At 46.3% G+C, this 19,527-nt stretch overlaps 1 protein-coding gene across 1 annotated transcript in view; it reads left to right on the plus strand.

The window, feature by feature from the left end:
* The first annotated feature begins 16,669 nt into the window (after positions 1–16,669).
* NRGN (neurogranin) overlaps positions 16,670–19,527 on the plus strand; it is a 35,358-nt gene continuing 32,500 nt past the window's right edge. Inside the window, exon 1 of the mRNA XM_056860695.1 lies at positions 16,670–16,938. Within this exon, the coding sequence (XP_056716673.1) occupies positions 16,924–16,938 (15 nt within the window). The 5' untranslated portion in view covers positions 16,670–16,923. The remainder of the gene's footprint in view (positions 16,939–19,527) is intronic.

The raw sequence follows: 19,527 nt of genomic DNA on the forward strand, positions 1-19,527 counted from the left end.
CTGTTAATGTCATGCAGCTTTTACGTTTTTGTAGGAATCAATTTCCACCACCAGGGATCAAATGATCCCTATATACGGGCCTGAGCTTGGAGGAAGGATGTGTCAAAAGTGGATGGACTGATAAACAACTTGCCCTCTATGAGGGGGGCTAGAAATCACTGACATGGAGACAGTTCATACTGCTCGACTCAGGAAGCTAATTTCTCAGTACAATTTGCAAAGATTTAAGCTAACACAGCTGGTTTACGGTGCAGTCCTAAGCACACCCTTCTAAGTACACTGAACTCAATGGACCAAAAAGGGTGTAGGCTGCGAAGTGGAGCGACAACAAGATAACGAGCCAGCGTAGTATAGTGGTTAAGAGCGGTGGTTTGGAGTGGTAGAGTCTGATCTGGAGAACCAGGTTTGATTCCCTACTCCTCCACATGAGCGGCAGAGGCTAATCTGGTGAACTGGGTTGGTTTTCCCACTCCTACACATGAAGCCAGCTGGGTGACCTTGGACTAGTCACAGTTCTCTTAGAGCTCTTTCAGAGAATACTAAAGAAAAAGGCACACAATTCTCCTTCACCAAAGCACGCTCAAAACAATCAAAGAAAGCATTTCTTTTTTAAATGAGTATTTTTTCCCCTGTTGAGTGGGCTAGGCAAATGGCAGAGGAAGCCATCTGCAGGAAAACAGCATAAAAACATGCATGCATAAAACATTTGCAATACAATTTAGAGTAACTGCAAGTGCTCTGTATAAAGCAAACATTTTTTTCAAGTGTCAAAGGGCAATGCCCACAATTGGCAATCAAATTGTGATTTGAGGAGAGATGTGTTTGCCTACTGCTACAGGAAAAAAATCCTTTTTTCAGTACACAGAAGTCTTCTAAGAGTAGCTCATCCTTCCACGGTGTAGTGTGCCTCCAGTTTTAATGCAGCAAGAAATACACTTCGGTTATCTGAGGTGTAGGAAATTAAATTTCTGTGGGTTCCCCCCCCCCCCAATGAAAATGTGATGTTGGAACACAACCTGCCAAAACTGAGCACAGCGGTTGTCAGTTCTTTGATCAGCACTTCCCCGCCCTTCCCGTCTTCACAATACATCTAGAAACAATTATTGAAGAACAAAAGATCTCCTTGCCGACTTCTTTGAGCTCTTGGGGCGGAAGATTAGCTCATCAAGACGCTTGTTTAATGAAAACTTAATAAATTGCCATCAATAACTGGATATTTCCCCAGAGGCCCTGCCGCTATTACATTAAATCACCTGAGAGTTCTTACTCATTGCTCCGTTTTTTAGGGTAAGAACATTCTTGGTGTCTCCTCCGAGAACCTCCATCCCGCGAGGAGGTGTGTTAGGGAGGGAAAGTGATCTATATGTGCCTCTCTCTAGATGATGGTTCATGGATCTAATTTTAGCCTCCCAGCATCCCAGGAGGCTGTCTCAGCTCCCTTTGTGAGGGAAGAACGTGACATTTGCTGTTACCACATGCCTCATGAATATGCAATGGAAAGAAGCAGCTCTATGGTGAGGAGGTCACAGAGAAAGTCTTGGGCATGTGTCAAGCTGGTATCTTCCACGTATGAAGCATTGGTTGCCAGGTCCCTCTTTGCCACCTGTGGGAGGTTTTTGAGTCAGAGCCTGAGGAGGGTGGGGTTTGGGGAGGGGAAAGACTTCAATGCCATAGAGTCCAATTGCCAAAGTGGCCATTTTCTCCAGGGGAATTGATCTCTGTCGGCTGGAGATCACTTGTAATAGCAGGAGATCTCCAGCTAGTTCCTGGAGGTTGGCAACCCTAAGCATTGCTCAGTTCTGAATACACAACAGGTTTCCCCCCCCCCTCCCTGGCATGGAATAGAAGTCTCTTCAGATAAACGTATCTAGATCATTACTGCTATGGTGGTGGAAAATGCCAAAAAGCCTCAGCCCATTTATGGTGACCCCATAGGGTTTTCAAGGCAAGAGACGAACAGGGGGTTGCCATTGCCTTCCTCTGCAGCATCTTCCTTGGTGGTTACCCATCCAAGTACTAAGCAGAACTGATCCGGTTTAGCTTGTGAGATCTCATAAAGTCTCATGATACGAGGCTAACCTTGGCCATCCAGGTCGGGGCCACTACTGTTATGGTACAACCATTATGACTAAAAACCTGTCATTACGCCAAGTGGTGTGACAAAGAAGAGCTTGCAGGGTTGCAATTGGGCTCTATGGCATTGAAGTCCCTCCCCTCTCCAAACCCCGCCCTCCTCAGGCCCCACCCCCAAAATCTCCAGGTATTTCCCAACCCGGAACTGGCGATCCTACTGATGGGAGGCACAGAAGGGCAAAACAATAGATGAGGAAGCAAGCAAGGAGGAGTGGAAGAAAGCCGAGGAAGAAGTCATGAGTGGGAGGGCAGTAGCTGCCCCACAGGACTGAGCAACTATGGAGAGGAAGGGGTGAATTAGAGAATGCAGCCAGAGGTTGGCTGCTGTGGCTAAGGGAATTGTTCAGACATTTGAATGGTCTGTTGGAGATTGACACGCTTCGCAGCCAGGGGGGTCAGTCTGGACTGCTATGCCACAAATCTGGAGTTGGCCAGGGAGAGCATTTTGGATATTTCTATGTTTTAACCTGTTAATCTTAATATCGGGCACTGTGTAGCCCATACCTCTGCTCAAGGGGTGTGTGTACTAGGAAACATCCCTCCTCCATGCTGTTGCCATGAGGATGTCAGAAGCGAATCAGGCAGTCCAGGTTTGAAGGTTCCGCAGACATTTCTGCTCTGTTCTTACATTTCTCAGGGTATGCTTAGTTAAGGCAGCAACCTTTCTGACACTAAGCAGGCCTGCAGCTGGTCAGCGGCTGAAGGGGAGACCTCCTGGGAACTATGCTGCCTTGTGTTTTATGGAGAAAGAAAGGAAGGATATAAATTCGAGCGAGTAAAATAAAATTAGGGAGGGGGCTCACTGATAGAACATCAATCTGGCATGCTGAAGGTCTCAGGTATCCAGGAAAAGAGGGGCTGGAAAAGGTCTTCCTCTGCCCGAGATCCTGGAAAGCTGCTGCCAGTCACAGTAGACAATATCAAGCAAAAGTGACCTATGGTCTGATTCAGTATTCCTTTCCTGTCAATACATTTTTGGCATTCCTACCTCATGTACCAGGAGAGCATGCTATTCCCGATCCTCTGGATAGGTGTGATCTCCTTTTTGTCTGAATAAGAGAACACACCTGTTTTCCAGCTTCAGTGCACGCGAACCACGACAAACTTTGGTTCAATATCATATGAAAACATGAAGCTGCCTTATACTGAATCAGACCCTTGGTCCATCAAAGTCAGTATTGTCTACTCAGACTGGCAGCGACTCTCCCGGGTCTCAGGTAGAGGTCTTTCACATCACCTACTTGCCTAAGCCTTTAACTGGAAATGGCAGGGATTGAATCTGGGACCTTCTGCATACCAAGAAGATGCTCTACCACTGAGCCACAGCCCCTCCCTATGTGTTGGACAATGGCAATCATACGTATGGACAGGATTGCTCTCAGCGCACTCTCCTGGTATACAAGGTAGGAACACCAAACCGCAAAAACTGAAGGCCCAATTTATAACCATTTTGTCTATTCATAGATAACACTCATTTTCCATCTTTGCTACATCTCACAGCCGTTAAGGCTGGCTGTGCAATGCGGCAATTCTATGGTTGTTTCTCAGAGAAATGGACTTCGTCAGAATAACAGTTCTCTAGATGAGAAACTATTTAATGCAACATCTATTTTGGTCTTCCCCAGCAGACACTGGACTTGTCTAACTATTTCCTAATGGGAACAAGGTAGTATGCCATCCCAAAACCTAAAGGATCCTTTGGGACAGTCTGTAGGCAACAGTTTGCCAGATTTCAGGTGTTTCAGGGCTCTTTCTTTGGGTAGAAAACGTAAACCTGGTTGTCAAGTGAAGGAGCTGGATGGGTTAGTGAAAGGAAGCTGCCTTGCTGTTTCTATTATTAGTTTCAGTAACACAACAGAAGAAGGAACAGGTGGCTATAGCCCGTGCTAGTAGAAGGTTGGCACAAATGCATCTTCAACAGGTGGAGATCACAGCATTACATTGGATACTCCCTTCCAATAATCTCTTCCTTGTAGCTACCTTAGCTTGCCTTTTCCAGCAACACAGATACAGCTCATGTGGCACAGTGATTAAGAGTGTGAGCCAAGAAGTCTCAGATTCTGATCTCAAACACAAACTCCCTAGGTGGTCTCAGCGAAACCACTGTTTTGTTACCCTCAGATCACCACTCTGCAATGTGGGGATATTAATGCCAACAATGCGCCAGCATTGAACAAACATGTCAGTCTGTGCATGAGAACATCAATGAACACAAACTGGACATAAGAATTCACAACATGCAGAGACCAGTGGGGAACATTTTAATCCCCCTGGACATACTGTTACAGATCTGAAAGTTACTGTTCTGCAAAAAAGAAAAAATAAACTTCAAAGGGAATATACAATGTGAAAGTGCTGAATTAGAACTCAGGCTACTTGCTATCCTGGCTTAAACAGAGACTTGGTGCAACCGCAACCAGGATGGGACATGATGTAGTGTGGTACTTGCGGGGCCAACGTTCACAGCAGGCTCAGAGGGGCCTCAGTGGTCTAATAAGGAGGTGCACCCCACAGTTAAAGGGTTCTTCCTTTTTTATGATTGGCCAAGCTTTTATAGCTTTTCACAGCCCAGGGTCATTAACAGCACTCTCTGACTTCTCCTACCTTCTGCAACTCCTCCTCTTCCTCTGTCTCTGGTCACACACACACCCAATGCCACTTCACCACGGCCTTAAGTGCCCGGCCCAATAACTGGAACCACCCCCTTGTGACCAGGTGCCCATCCTCTGGGCAACCTGGCAGCAAGCCCCCCCAGAAGACTGTGTATGGTAACTGCTAGTGTAAAAAAATCATGGCCAATCCCTTTGCAGTTGAACTTGTCAAATTAATTTGCATCACTTGGGTCAGCTCAACTCTGGCTCAACTGGGCTCAGTTTGCAGTTGAAATAAAAACGGGCTATATTCTGGTCTTTATTATAGCAAGACTAACATGCTTAAAACAAAATCTAGAATAGATGGATGTGACAGTTGTCTAAGCTATAAATGAGACTGAATAGTTGACAACAAACCTTTTCAATGAAATTTCAGAGAAGCTGAAATGTCCCCCAAGTCTTCCATCAATGTCTACCTCTTTTCTGTTAGTTTGCTGATGTTTGTAGTCTTGGTAGACGGCTGGATTGGTTCCATATTTTTTCCATTCTGCCTTGTTTTCCTGGAACAGTGAAATGATCATGTAACACAGCAGTCTCCAGCATGGTTGGCTCCCACTGATGTATTTCCTTGTGCTCTCTTCCTTCCTCTCAAAAGCATCTCTGCCCCAAAATAGACACCACAGTACGGATCCATGGGGGACACACAAGCACCACATTGTACCGGAAACCGACGGATCGGCAAACGTATCTACATGCGTCCAGCCACCACCCCAACCATATCAGACAATCCATTGTCTATAGCCAAGCCCTACCTATAGACGCATCTGCTCCAATCCTTCAGACAGAGATACACACTTGAGAGACCTACAGCAAACATTTTTGCAACTACAATATCCTGCTGATATGGTGAGAAAGATTATTGAGAAGGCCAGAATGATACCCAGGCACAACTTACCACAAGATAAGCCCAGAGAGAATGACAACCTATGGTTGTCACTTACAGCTCCCAACTAAAACCAGCCCAACGTATTATTAAGGATCTACAACCAATGCTGGATTGTGACACTTCCCTCGCTGAAGCACGGGGGGGGGGGGGGGCGCGTCCCTTTCTTGCTTACAGACAGCCGGCTAACCTAAAACAACTTCTCACCCATGATGATAAACTACTTAACAGGAACATGGACTCTGGCACCAAGGCCTGCAACAAACCAAGGTGCCAACTTTGCCCTCATATAGATTCTAGGAGCATCATCTCTGGACTCACCAATGTCAGCCATACTATCTCAGGTTCATACTCCTGCTCATTTTCTAATGTGATTTATGCCATCACATGCCAGCAATGCCCTTCCACAATCTACATTGGACAAACAGGTCAGTCTCTTAGACAAAGATTAAATGGACATAAGTCTGACATCAGAAACCACAATATTCAAAAACCAGTGGGAGAACATTTCAACCTCCCAGGACATTCTGTTGCAGATTTAAGAGTAGCAGTTCTCTTACAAAGGAATTTCAAAGGGAGATTGGAAAGAGAAACTGCTGAATTACAGTTGATATTCAAACTAAAGACAATGCATTTACCTGGGCTGAATAAAGACCTTGCATTCATGGCTCATTACCAATGCTGATTTCTCCACACCCATCTCTCCCCTGGACATCACAGACTTCTCTGCATACCACACCTAATCCCATCACGCCTGCTATTCACATTTACATACCGTACTGTTAACATTTACATACTAATGCTTGTCTGAATTCACTCTCCTCTACTTAAAGACAGATGGATTCACATTCTAGCTGTATCTGAAGAAGTGAGCTGTGGCTTACGAAAGCTCATACCCTGCCAGAAAATATTTTTGTTAGTCTTTAAGGTGCTACTGGACTCTTGCTCTTTTCTACTACTGTGAATTACCAAAGTAAACAGTCTTGGCTTTCCACTACCTTGCTGGAGCAAAAGGTACACACAGGAAGCTGCCTTATATTAAATCAGACCATGGCTCTCCATGGTCTCAGGTAGAGGTCTTTCACATCACTTACTGCCTGGTCCTTTTAACTGGAGATGCTGGGGACTGAATCTGGGAGCTTCTGCATGCCAAGCAGAGGATATACCATTGCGCTACAGCTCTTCCCTTACTTCAGAAGAATCCAGGAGGATCCATTTGGCAGCAAATGTCTCTTCATATTTGGGAACTTCTCAACATTTTGGTCAGGCCGCAGCCTCAGTGGGAGCCATCTTGTGGTTGACTGTGCCCCCGCCCCACCTTGCCAGTCATTTTGTGGCAGCACCCATTGTTGGTTCTCAGACTCCAAAATTGTCCACAGGCACAACAAGGTTAGGGACCTCCAAAACAGCCAGTGAGATTTTAGATATATGACAATGTCATAGAAAGCAAATGAACAATAACGGCAACCTAAGTTCTGGGATCTCTGACAGCACCAGATCTGCCTTTGCCAATGTAAGCACACTGCATCCCTTAATCCCGCTTCCGTTCCTACTCCATTCTGTAGTCAAGCCCACTCTACCTCTCCCCATCCGGAACCAAGCTGATCCTAGTATCACCGCCTCCTCCTTCCACAAAAGCAGCTGAATGGTATTGCTTTTCTGAGTGGAACTGCACATTACGCTAACCTTACCTCTAAGCTATAATTGGTACCAAGGGGGATTTAAACCATTGGATCGATTCTGAACTTGGAAGAGTAAAAAAGAATGTAGCCAAGAGGATTTAAATCACTGCTGCCTTCAAGATGAGCAGTGGTTGAGTCAGCCCCGTTGGATCAAGGAACAAACATATCTTCTCTTATTATACCCCCATTGCCAGTCCAGTGTACAAAAATCAATGTGTGTGCTTTGCCATTTCCCACACAACCCACACTATGATATATGGAAACAGTAAGTGCCAAAAATAACAGATATCTATAGCATGGGACAGTGATGAGTTGGATTAAAAGAACCTGGCAACCCTTGCTGAAAACAGAGATAAAATCACGAACAGATGGGAATAAATTACTCTCTCGTGTGAACAAAATAATGGCGTTGCACTATTGGGGATTGCTTTTGCCATGCAGGAAATAATGGCAACGGTCAGCCGAAGTGCCCTTAGGTTAAAAGAGCCAGTGTGGTGTAGTTGTTAGGAGCAGTGGACTCTAATCTGGAGAACCGGGTTTGATTCCCCACTCCTCCACATGAGCAGCAGCCTCTAATCTGGTGAACTGGGTTGTTTTCCCCACTCCTCCACATGAAGCCTGCTGGGTGACCTTGAGCGAGTCACAGTTCTCTTAGCGCTCTCTCAGCCTCACCTACCTCACAAGGTGTCTGTTTTGGGGAGAGGAAGAGAAGGAGATTGTAAACCGGTTTGATTCTCCTTAAAAAGAGAAAATTGGCATATAAAACCCAACTCTCCTTCTCCTATTTGCACGGAACAGCTCCTGGGTGGCTTAATGCTATGTAGGAAGTGAAAGAAAGCTCCCACAAAGAAGCAGGTGTATCACAGAATAAACCATCTCACACAAACATTACACTTTTTACCTGTGCTAAGCTATTTCCCCAATGTGTCAAGCAGACTCAGGAGTGAAGAACCATGGAGTGAAAATCCATGGGTAGAGGGCTGTGCTTAGCCTTACAAACATGGGAAACAAAATCTATCAACTGCCTTCACATATAACCACCTTGTCAGGAAAAACAGGCTCTGTATACCTGATCAGAGGAGGCTATTCTAACTGGGACAATACTACAAAAGCCCATGACCCTCCTGGGAAGTAAGGTGATGCCAAAGAGCCAATTGGGTGGGAATGAAGGATATAAAGACTAGCAAGCATTCTGGCTTCCCTCACTCTGGGCAAATCGTGGTATTGTAACTACCAGCAGAGGTCACAAGGGCCAATGGGATTCCAACTAGCCCTTTAAAGCAACTGACTCTTAACATGGTCTTCCATCTGTTATTCACGCAGAGAGTAAATTGCTTTTGGGCTGCTCATCCCTGTCTTGGTCACTGTTTTCCTAGTGGCTATGGTACTAGGGGTGGTGATGGTATCCGATGGTGGAGGAGCATGCCAGATGAAAGCTGGTAACCATGTTCAGAGTATCTGCCAGTTCAGTTCACGGTCTTCTTACCGGTTGCAACCAACATGATTGAACATCCAACGATGTTCAGCTGGAGTTTGAATAGTCATTCACAGGCATTTGATTGCACCAAACAAACAAAATGTGTTCATGCAATCTCATGTAGCTTTTCTGGACGTTCTCAGCACCAACCCTGGCTCACCACATTCCTTAAAGTAACCCCCCTTTGCAAGCACTGTGGTGAGTTGGGGTGACAGAAGTGGGCAATAATATAAGTGTTGTTCTGCCGACACTTGGTGAAAAGTTAGGGAGGCAAGAGTGGGCACCAATATATTTTTGGCAGGAAAACCCCCGCTCAGTCCAGTAACACTGTCCTCAGGATGATAGTATGTATTTATTTTGGGATTAATTGAAGACTACTACCCACACTACACTTCCCTGCCATGCAACCAAGCACAGCTGTGAAAGAGGCCTCAGAAGTATTCAGTAACTAGCCTGCCAGTGCTTGGCACTCTTAATAGCTAGCCACCCCTGAAGTAAATTGGTATGGCAGCCTCTCCCTCGCCTTGGTAAAACCCTGTTATGACCTTGTCTGTCCTTAATACCAAATAAAAGAACAAAGATGTAACCCAAGAAGAAATTATTTTGCAGAGAGGGGAAAGTAAACTGGGGGTGTTCAGGACCAACTTTATACAAATGTAAACCTATTGAGGAATTGAGACACAGGTTTTTTTTGATAGAATATATACATGGGTTGTGTCAGAGAGGAGAGAACACCAGTAGCGGTCAGACTACATTTTTGGACTTTAAAAGCAGCTACTTTTTCCCACCGGTTTCCTAACTGGTTACATTCTACACTAGAGCCTTTTTAGACTCGCAGGCCATTACTGGCCTTCCCTGTAGGTTTCAAATACCCCTGAAAGACTACATAGGACAACCATCGACCAACGTGTGCCAGATTAGGCTGCCACACTAAACAGCTCTCTTCCCCCTGATGAGACAGAGCAAGATACCTAACCTTCTTAAGGAGCCTGCAAAGCCCTGCTGAAGAGAGATCAGAGCATGTGCACAGCATGGCTAGGACGAAGGCTCCAGCCTCCCTTTCCAAGCTGCAAGCCAGATCAAAACCGATCTGGCATGCAGTTTGGAATGGGAGGCTGGAGCATTTCTGGGAGCATGCCACCGGCAAGAGGTTTTTGAGGCAGAGCCTGAGGAGGGCGGGGTTTGAAGAGGGGAGGGGCTTCAATGCCATAGAGTCCAATTGCCAAAGCGGCAATGTGGGGAAGTTTGCTAGACAGCATCTCCGAATTAATGATTATGGCATTAAGTGCCATTTGAACTTTGGCCACGTCTATTCCTAGAGGATTGGGAAACATCGTATTTGGGTCTATTCTGGAACATCAGCACGGATTTACATGCGACTGAAGAAAGGACTATGAAATGGGACATACCGGATTCCCCTCTCACTTGATTAAAGGTTGAATACCTCGTTTTCATTTGTGACCTAGCCACCGTGCCTGGGTTCACTTAATCAATGGTTGCTGACACCGCCCTTAATTGGGACCTAGCTACCGTGCTTTAGACCTTGTTTCTCTGATAGTTTCTCTGATAGTCACAGTCACTTGTTGTTTGCTCTAATTGTATTGCAGACAGTTGGTATAAGAACAGGGTTACACAGGCACCTTTCACATATTCTTGTGGATTATGTTTATTATTGCATCATGTCTGTTATTGTAATTATAGTGGTATAAAAAAAAAAAAGGTAAAGGTCCCCTGTGCAAGCACCGGGTCATTCCTGACCCATGGGGTGACGTCACATCCCGACATTTACTAGGCAGACTTCGTTTATGGGGTGGTTGGCCAGTGCCTTCCCCAGTCATCTTCCCTTTACCCCCAGCAAGCTGGGTCCTCATTTGACCAACCTCGGCAGGATGGAAGGCTGAGTCAACCTTGAGCCGGCTACCTGAAACCAACTTCCGTCGGGATCAAACTCAGGTCGTGAGCAGAGCTTGGACTGCATTACTGCAGCCTACCACTCTGCACCACAAGGCTCTTCTGTGGTATAGGAGTATGATAAACTTTTCTTGTAATATAGACGTTGCACTTTAAGCCGTTCATTGGCCATAGTGCTGTTTTTGTTTTCTGACCACCTGGAGGTTGGCAACCCTACCCCCCTTTCTGCTTTCGCCCACCGACCATCAGCTGGTCAGCGGGCAGCCCGGTTGATTGGCGGGCTGCCACAACTGGGCAGTTGGCAACGCTAAACCAAAAGTGATGTTGCACATCTGCATGATGTCAACTCGCCTGTCCCCACCCCCCAAATGCTCAAACAGCCTGGCAATGCTACCTCTGAGATAGTTAGGCTGAGACTGGCCCAAGGTGAGTCATTGAGCTTCATGTTTGAGTAGGGATTGAAACTGGGGTCTCCCCAGTCGAAAGCTCACATCCTATATATAATTGCCGAACTGCCCGAGCAATGAGGGAAGACAGAAGAAATTAGCCATGGGTTGAGAAAGCTAACCAGTGAAGTGAAAGAGGCTGATTAAAAGAAGGGTAAAAGAGGAGAAATCCAGCAGTGAGAAAAGCTGTGTAAAAACACACACACAATGGAATCGAATCTCAGAGCAATCCAAAAGCAATTGAGAGGCCTTCTTGCTAAGATCAAATAGAAAAATAGTCTCCTGTGGAGGAGTGCCAACAGGGTTTGCAACACCCACTGAAAGCAATAGAAACTTCGCCTTCTTTCCCCCAGAGTTGGGATTCGAGCCACAGAAAAAGAGGCCTTTATTTAGAATGCTGGGAGATGATTTTAATGCAAATGTTATTGAAAACAGTGGCAAGACAAAAACTTCCTCCCCACAGACAGTGATGGGAAGAATGACATTTGCGGGAGTTAGAACCTTATGTTTGCAAGTGAGAGCTGCTGAGGCAGACGATAAGGACTTGAGAGGTGCTATAAAAGCCTCCCGTTCCAAAAAATAAAATACAAAAAAAAAACTTGCTGGCTGAAAAGTAGGGGGGGAATCACATTTGCTTAATTTCTAGTCAATCTGGTGATAAAACACTCTTCGCTTTCTGTAGACAGAGCTCTGGTTCCCACTTGTCTTCTGCAATTAGACAAGATGTGGGAGAACCGTGATCAGATCTGCTGATGTCTTTAATTTTATTTAAAAGCTGCCGGGGGGTGGGGGGATTTGATGCAGGCTGCGGTGCTAGGACTCAGGGGGTTAACTCTTTTCCTGCACCAGGGGAGGATCAGGCCCTGAACTTCCTGGAAATGTTTCCACTGCGCGGCTGACCTGCAGGGCCACAGGAGATAGGAGCAAGCCACACTGAGCCACAGCAGTGCTGGCCGCTAGGGTTGCCAACCTTCAGGTACTAGCTGGAGATCTCCCGCTATTACAACTGATCTGCAGCCGATAGAGATCAGTTCCCCTGGAGAAAATGGCCGCTTTGGCCATTGGACTCTATGGCACTGAAGTCCTTCCCCTCCTCAAACCCTGCCCTCCTCAGGCTCTGCCCCAAAAACCTCCCGCCGGTGGTGAACCCTACTGGCAGCACCACGGAGCTGATCAGCCGTGGCTCAACCATCACCTCTGTCAGCCAGCAGTGACATGAGAGGTAGGGTTGCCAATTAGGTTTGCCAACCTCCAGGTAGTACCTGGAGATCTCCCGCTGTTACAACTGATCTCCAACCTGGAGCTGGAGACCCCAAAATGCCCACTGTTGTTGTCATTGGCCATGTCCTAGAGGCAAACTTCACAATGTTTGTTTGTTCACAAAAGAAAAAAAACCTTTTTAAAAAAGGAATGGCACTATGGGGTGAGGAAGTTTTCTTGTGCAAAAACCACATTGGGGGGAAGGAGTTATTGCACTGATCCTTTTAGGATCCTACTTTGGTCAGTGTAAGATTGTACATCACAGGTGTTTAAGTTTGCATATATTGAATGTGATAATCTTGCCTCTACTAGAGGCCTTATTTTTTTAACTTGACTATGCACCTAATTTTAGCATTTTTCAGCTCAACCTCTTTGGTTTGGAATCAGCATTTTGGTTGAGTTCCATTAGTTCCCCCCTTTTTTGTTGTTTTTACTGATTTTGCCACTCCACGTAGAGCATGTGTGTGTGTGGAGCAGAAAATCAGTGAAATATCTCCCACGACCCAGTACCGTTTTTGTGTATGAAAACATCCTAGGACTAGGTGGAACCCTATTGGCCCAGGAGTTGAGTTATTGGCTGCAATACCGCCTTTGGCCATCTTCAGTGGTGGCACTGAAACAAAGCAGCTCCCTCCTCTTTCAAGCCACAGTAGTGCAGACAGCAAAGCCCTATTGTCTGACTCTCAGAAACCCTGGGTTGAGACCCCTGTGGCCATACACCTGGAAGATGTTTGTAGCCTTCACTAGCTGCCAAAGCACATTTGCGAGAAGACATTGCTGTAGACCAGGTTGCAAACAGCATATCTGATAGTTACTACCCGCCTTCCTGGGAACTGCCAGCTCTAATTCTTTAAACCACATCACATTTATTGCACATCCCACTGTTCGGTATCGTTATATCAATACAAACAAAACCTGCCAAGTTTTACAATGTACATGACAGTAATTGCACTCCTGTTTATAATGGCTGCAATCCAGCACACAGTTTAGCTGCCTAGAATGGCAGCCTGCATCTTTTTCTTCCGAGCAATACATTAAAGCAGCAATCCTAAGAACACAAAGCGTCTACGCATATCCTATGCATATCATCTTGTCTTGGAAGTAAGTCTCCCTATGTTCAGTGGGTCCTGCATCCATATCAGCGTATACAGGATCTAGGGTTGCCAACCTCCAGGTACTACGTGGAGATTTCCTGCTATTACAACTGATCTCCAGCCGATAGAGATCAGTTCACCTGGAGAAAATGGCTGCTTTGGCAACTGTATGTAATTGAAGTCTCTCCCCTCCCCAAATCCCGCCCTTAGGGTTGCCAGGTCCCTCTTTGCCACCAGTTGGAGGTTTTGGGGGGGAGCCTGAGGAGGGCGGGGTTTGGGGAGGGGAGAGCTTCAATGCCATAGAGTCCAATTGCCAAAGCAGCCATTTTCTCCAGGTGAACTGATCTCTATCGGCTGGAAAACAGTTGTAATAGAAGGAGATCTCCAGCTAGAACTTGGAGGTTGGCAACCCTACTGCTCAGGCCACAATTGTGGCTTCGTCAGCCGTACTTCACCTTTCTCCATTGCCAAAAGCAAAAGCAGTCCTTACCGACGCGAATAAGCCACTCAGAACTTAATGCTGAGAATAATAAATCACCATGAAGGTGAAGTATGGCTGACAAAGCCACAATTGTTTTGGTGAAACCGCCCACTATCCGGAAGGCGTTACTGTGCCTTGTATTTTCAGCGTCCAGCGCTTCACCACGCCTTTTCGAGCTTAGCGCCTGCAATGCTTCACTTGCATTTGCTACATTTTCTGCGCCTAACTCTTCATTGTTACTTGTTGAGCTTCTTGGCCACTGCGCTTTAATTGCCCTTTGAGTTTGTTGAACTAAAGCACCTCGGTGCACATTGTAGAACTCTCTGCCTCTTGCGCTTTACACGCTGCTGGGTGAATGAAATGTCCATGCATCATTCATGACTTTGTAAGCAAAACTTGGTCTTACCTGCTTAAAAGGCTCCACACTGCTGTATATATTGTATATATTGTTCATTGTCTCTGTATGTGATTGTATGTTAATATAGTAGATAGTTTAGGTATTATTGCACCTTGTATAGATTGTATTATGGTTTGTTTGACATTTGATTAAAGTTGTTTGCATATGAGCACGTACTTCTATTTTGCTTAAGTACCTGGAGGTTGGCAACCCTACTTATCCTCCTCAGGCTCCGCCCCAAAAACCTCCCGCCAATGACGAAGAGGGACCTGGCAACCCTAACAGGATCACAGCCTTTATAGGAAGTAAATCCTGTTGAACTCTAGGCTCTGATTTTTGAGCAAATAGTAAGTGCCAGATGGTTAGCTTGTACTAAACGGTGCTTTGGGGTAACAAAGCAGGGGATGCAGTTTATTTTTGCATCCGATTTTCAGATGAAAATGTTAGCGCTTCTTTGAAAGCCCTGATAAAATCCTGAGCCTGGTAGTGCAAAGATTTTTGGGGGAAACAAATCCCCAGGCAATAAGAAACGAGGAGCCCTCTGAACAGCAGCAACACGGAGTGGGAGATTGTAAGGTTGCTTAGCAACGTCCAAGCCTTTATTTTATGGCAGTGGAATTTTTAACGTAGGCAGGGAGCTCAGATGGGAGAAAACACACAGTTGAGCCTGGCTGGTTCTCAGACTCTTCCCTCACTCGCATGCAGGCAAGCACAAAAGTTTCGCCTCGCTTTCTCAGTACGCGTTCAATTACCCAGACATTGCAGCAATGAGATCTCATGTCAGCGAGAAGCTCGATCTTATCCTTGCCTCATTCAAACCTAGGTTTGCCAGCTTCCAAGTGGTGGCTGGAGATTCCCTGGGATTACAACTGATCTCCAGGCAACGGAGATCAGCTCACCTGGAGAAAATGGCCACTTTGGAAGGCGGACTCTATGGCGTTATACCCCATTGAAGACCCTCCCCTTCCCAAACCCCACCCTCCTCAGGATCCAACCCCCAAATCTCCAATATTTCCCTACCCTACCTAGAGTCCACAATACCCCAGGAGCTATTTCGTGGAGATCAGTGAGATGCAGTGGGAAGGTGCGGGAGGAAAGTTCCATTCTGCCACTGGAACATTTAGCCTGGATCTGACCTGTTGAATTCAGTGGGCCTTCTTCCCAGATAAATATGCATTTGTGTGACCACAGGCTACTGTTTGAGTGTCTGAAGGGCTTTGTATAATTATCTTTGTATAAAGGCCAGTAATCTCCTTAATGTGACCCGAATGAACCCCCATATAGCAGGCTGGCGCTGGAAGTAGAGCCCCAGTGGCTTAATGGAACCTCCATGTTCAGAGGCAGTGTACCCCTGAATTTCAGAAGGTGGGAGACAAAAAAGGGGTTGGTTTGGTCACTGTGCAGACCTTCCGGCTAACATGTGGTTAGCCACTGTAGAAAACAGGGTGCCGGACTAGACAGAGCTTTGGTCTGATCTAGCGAGGCTCTTATGTTCCTAGAATAGAGACTTGCCCAAGGTCTCTTGGTGAGTTCATGGCTTAGGTGAGATTTGAATGAAGGGCTTCCCTGCTCCAGCTCTTTTAGTCCATACTCTCCATGAACTAGGGTTGCCAACTCCAGCTTGTGGAAATTCCTGGAGATTTGGGGCCATATGCTCCACCCAACAGACAAAAGGAAGCACGTCTTTACTCAACAAGGAATTAAATCATGGGATTCACTGCCAGTGTCAGTAGTGATGATGGCCACAAGCATAGCTGAATTAAAAACACTGCTTGTGTTCAGGACAAAAGAAAGTGCAACTTCCTCCCCATTTGGCTTTCAAAAAGTGACTCAGGGGGCTGCCTAAGGCCTTGCCTAAAGCAGATGAGAAGACAGAGAACTGATAGCCATGACACAGCAGCCGTGTTGAAAAATGTATGCTGGACACATACAGGCAGAGGATCCATTCCTGTACATGTAATTGAATCAGGTTAGGAAGAAAGACGAGAAAGGGATTCAGTTGGATTATCTCTCTCCACTCAGATTACCAAACCTGATTGAGCCCTGATATGAAGAGAGCTCCTGGCTGTGCCCTAACAAAGGAGTCTTCTAAAAGCAGCTGCTGCATGTTCGGAGCCGCTTGTTCTTCCTAGTGTATTCCAATGGCACAAAGGCATCCTAATGCCAGCCTGCCTGTCTCTTTAAGTATTTGAAGGGTGTTGGAAGCAAAAGGGAGTTGCTGCTGTAAAATAAGCTGGGGAGAGAGAGAGAGGGAGAGAGGGAGAGGGAGAGAAATTAAAAAGCATGCGGACTGGAGCTACTTGAGTGGGTCTGATAGGCTCCCCAGCCGCGAGTAACTGGGTTACGTAGGCAATCGGCTCCACACAACTTGGGCACCTGCAGAAAGAGCTGCTCCAGAGACAAGTAAGGGGAAAGCAAGTTCTCAAAAGCCACAAAAGCGGATCTCTGCCTTCCTACTGTACCAGCCTCGTATTGCCTGGACAATTCTCCGTCGCAGTGGCATCCAGGATGGACTGCTGTAATGTACGTACAGATCTTGTACATTTTTTTAATGAATGCACGGAAATTGTCCATGAACTGGTGGTGCAAAAGATTGCAGCGGGGTTGGTTGTGCCGTTGTGACTTTTATTTCCGGCATGTCGTGGACCTGCGTGAGGTGTTAGACTTTTCTTTGAGGGTCTTAGACCGTTGGGGAAGGAGGCGATTGAGTTCTGATCAGTGTGTGCTGCTGACTTGGACTCTTGTGATCTTGGAAACGGTTGTGCTCGAAGGATATTGCATTCTCTAAGCTCTTCTTCAGAGCCTGTTCCATTTCCAAATGAGATGACCTTTGTCTAAGATTTCCCCCCCACATACACACACTGTTTTCAAAAGAGGTTGCTTTGGGACATCGGCTTCTCTGCACGATAGAGCGATTTTTCTGCTGCCGGGATTTTAAACATGAAATAATAATAATAGGACTGGCAGAACACTTAGTTTGTGTGTGGGAGTCACTGCTTATTTCTGTTCCCGCAAACTGGGGTGAGAAAGAGGGGAGGGGAAAACAAAGTCCTTTGGTGGGGAGAGAACAAGCGGCAATTGTGAAATAAAAGCAAGGAACATGGTTGGGGGGGGGTGTCCCCCCCTTTATAAGAATCCGTACTAAACTGCTGAACTTCGGACAATCAGAACTTACGGGGATAGGAAGGTTTGTATTTTTGAACAGCAAAAGACTGGATTCATATGGGAGGGAAAGGTATCCTGTGAAGTTTATTCATATGGGTGGGGTATGTATCGTATCCTGTGTGGTTTATCCCCTGCTATTCCTTGGCGTTGAGCCTTCAAAGAAACATAGACCCTTAGCCCACTCTCTTGTGTCAATGCTTAGCTGTGCCCACACAAGCTGTTGCTAAATGGCTAGGGACACACGAGCTCAACCTATTCCACAGCTCCGTTTGTGACAATTTCTAACTCATTAGGGGTAATGCATGAAGACAAAATCTGGTTCTGCTCTTGCAGACAGGAGCGGGGCCAATGGCCGCACGCCAGCCAGAAGAAAGTGGTTTGTAGCATGTGTAGCGGTCAGAGTCCTGGACTAGGACCTGGGAGACTTGAGTTCAAATCCCCACTTAGTCGTGATCCTCAATGAGTGACCTTGAACCAGTCATCCTGTCTCAGCCTGACCTACTTCACAGGGTTGGGAGAGGGAAATGGTAAGGAACCATGTATGCCATCCTGAGCTCCTTAGTGAGAGACGGAGCTTAAGGGCTCTGGGGTGTAGAGGTTAGAGTGCCAGAATAGGATCTGGGAGACCCAGGTTCGAATTCTCATTCCGCTCACTCGGTCAGCCTAACCTACCTCACAGGGTTGTTGTGGGGACAATGAAATGGAGGAGGGGAGAACAATATTGTAAGCCACTTTGGGTTCTCATTGGGGGAGAAAAGTGGGGTATAACTATCTAAAAAAATTAATGAAGTTTCCCAATAAGGCAGTCAAGGTGTGTTTCCACACACCCCTGGTAGGACTGCTGTGACTTAACATCTGCATGGCACACAAAAAATGTATCTGGGAAGCTTTTCCCAAGCAGACAAATGCAGTGATGAGAAAAACTTCACCTGAAGAATATCCGTATGCCATGCAGATGTTAAAAGCCAAGAAGCCTTGCTGGGAAATAAAGGTGAAAGCCTTTATTTCCACACCAGGATATATACAATGAAGGATCTGAAAGATGAAAGGCCTTTTCTAGTCACATTATAATGTGAGATCCACCCCAGATAGATCCCACTATTTGCCATGAGACCAGTGTTAACCAGAAGCCTGAATCACTGTAAGAGCCTGACCCAGAAATCCATCCTTGCCTGGGAGCCGTATGAGGAAGGGTTTGACATGCACATTGAGTGCTTGGGTTGGAATTTCCCCATGATCCAATTTGCAAAGGCAGGAGATTCTAGCACTGGCGTCCCCTTGGTTCCCCCAGGACTTGGTTTTGTTTCCAGCAACTTCAATTAGGAGATGGCACAGTCATATTGCATTGCATTAAGTAAGATCAAAACCAGGTCACTTGTTTGCAGAAAGTAAGATTTTGCACCGTCTCAGCGTATGTGGGGCTTTTCGAATGATGAGGCCCTCCAAGAGAAGGGTGGGCGAGTTCGTGGGTTGACCTATGCTATTCTGGAGGCAACACGCCCACTGATACCACAGCAACATTTCTTAGGGGGTTCTACAAAACGAGAAGATAGGTGCATGGTGGGCAGTTCTCCTGGAGACTTAAGATTTGGAAGGAACCTGGATCCTTCCATACTACAGCTTCCCAAAAACACCACAGGCCATATTCAGGATATTCTGCCTTCCCAAGAAAGACGTGAAGGCAGCATGGTATAGCCTGATCTTGTCATATCTTGGCAGCTAAGCAGAGTCAGTACTGGCAAGGGAGATTACCAAGGAAGGCTCAGCAGAGGAAGGCACTGGCAAACCACTTCTGCTTCTCACTTGCAGAGCCAGCAGGGTGTAGTGGTTAAGAGCAGTGGTTTGGAGCGGTGGACTCTGATCTGGAGAACCGTGTTTGACTCCCCTCTCCTCCACATCAGCTGTGGGGGCTAATCTGGTGAACCGGGTTGCTTTCCCCTCTCCTAC

This window comes from Euleptes europaea, chromosome 14 (assembly GCF_029931775.1).
Source record: "Euleptes europaea isolate rEulEur1 chromosome 14, rEulEur1.hap1, whole genome shotgun sequence".
Classification (NCBI taxonomy): domain Eukaryota; kingdom Metazoa; phylum Chordata; class Lepidosauria; order Squamata; family Sphaerodactylidae; genus Euleptes; species Euleptes europaea.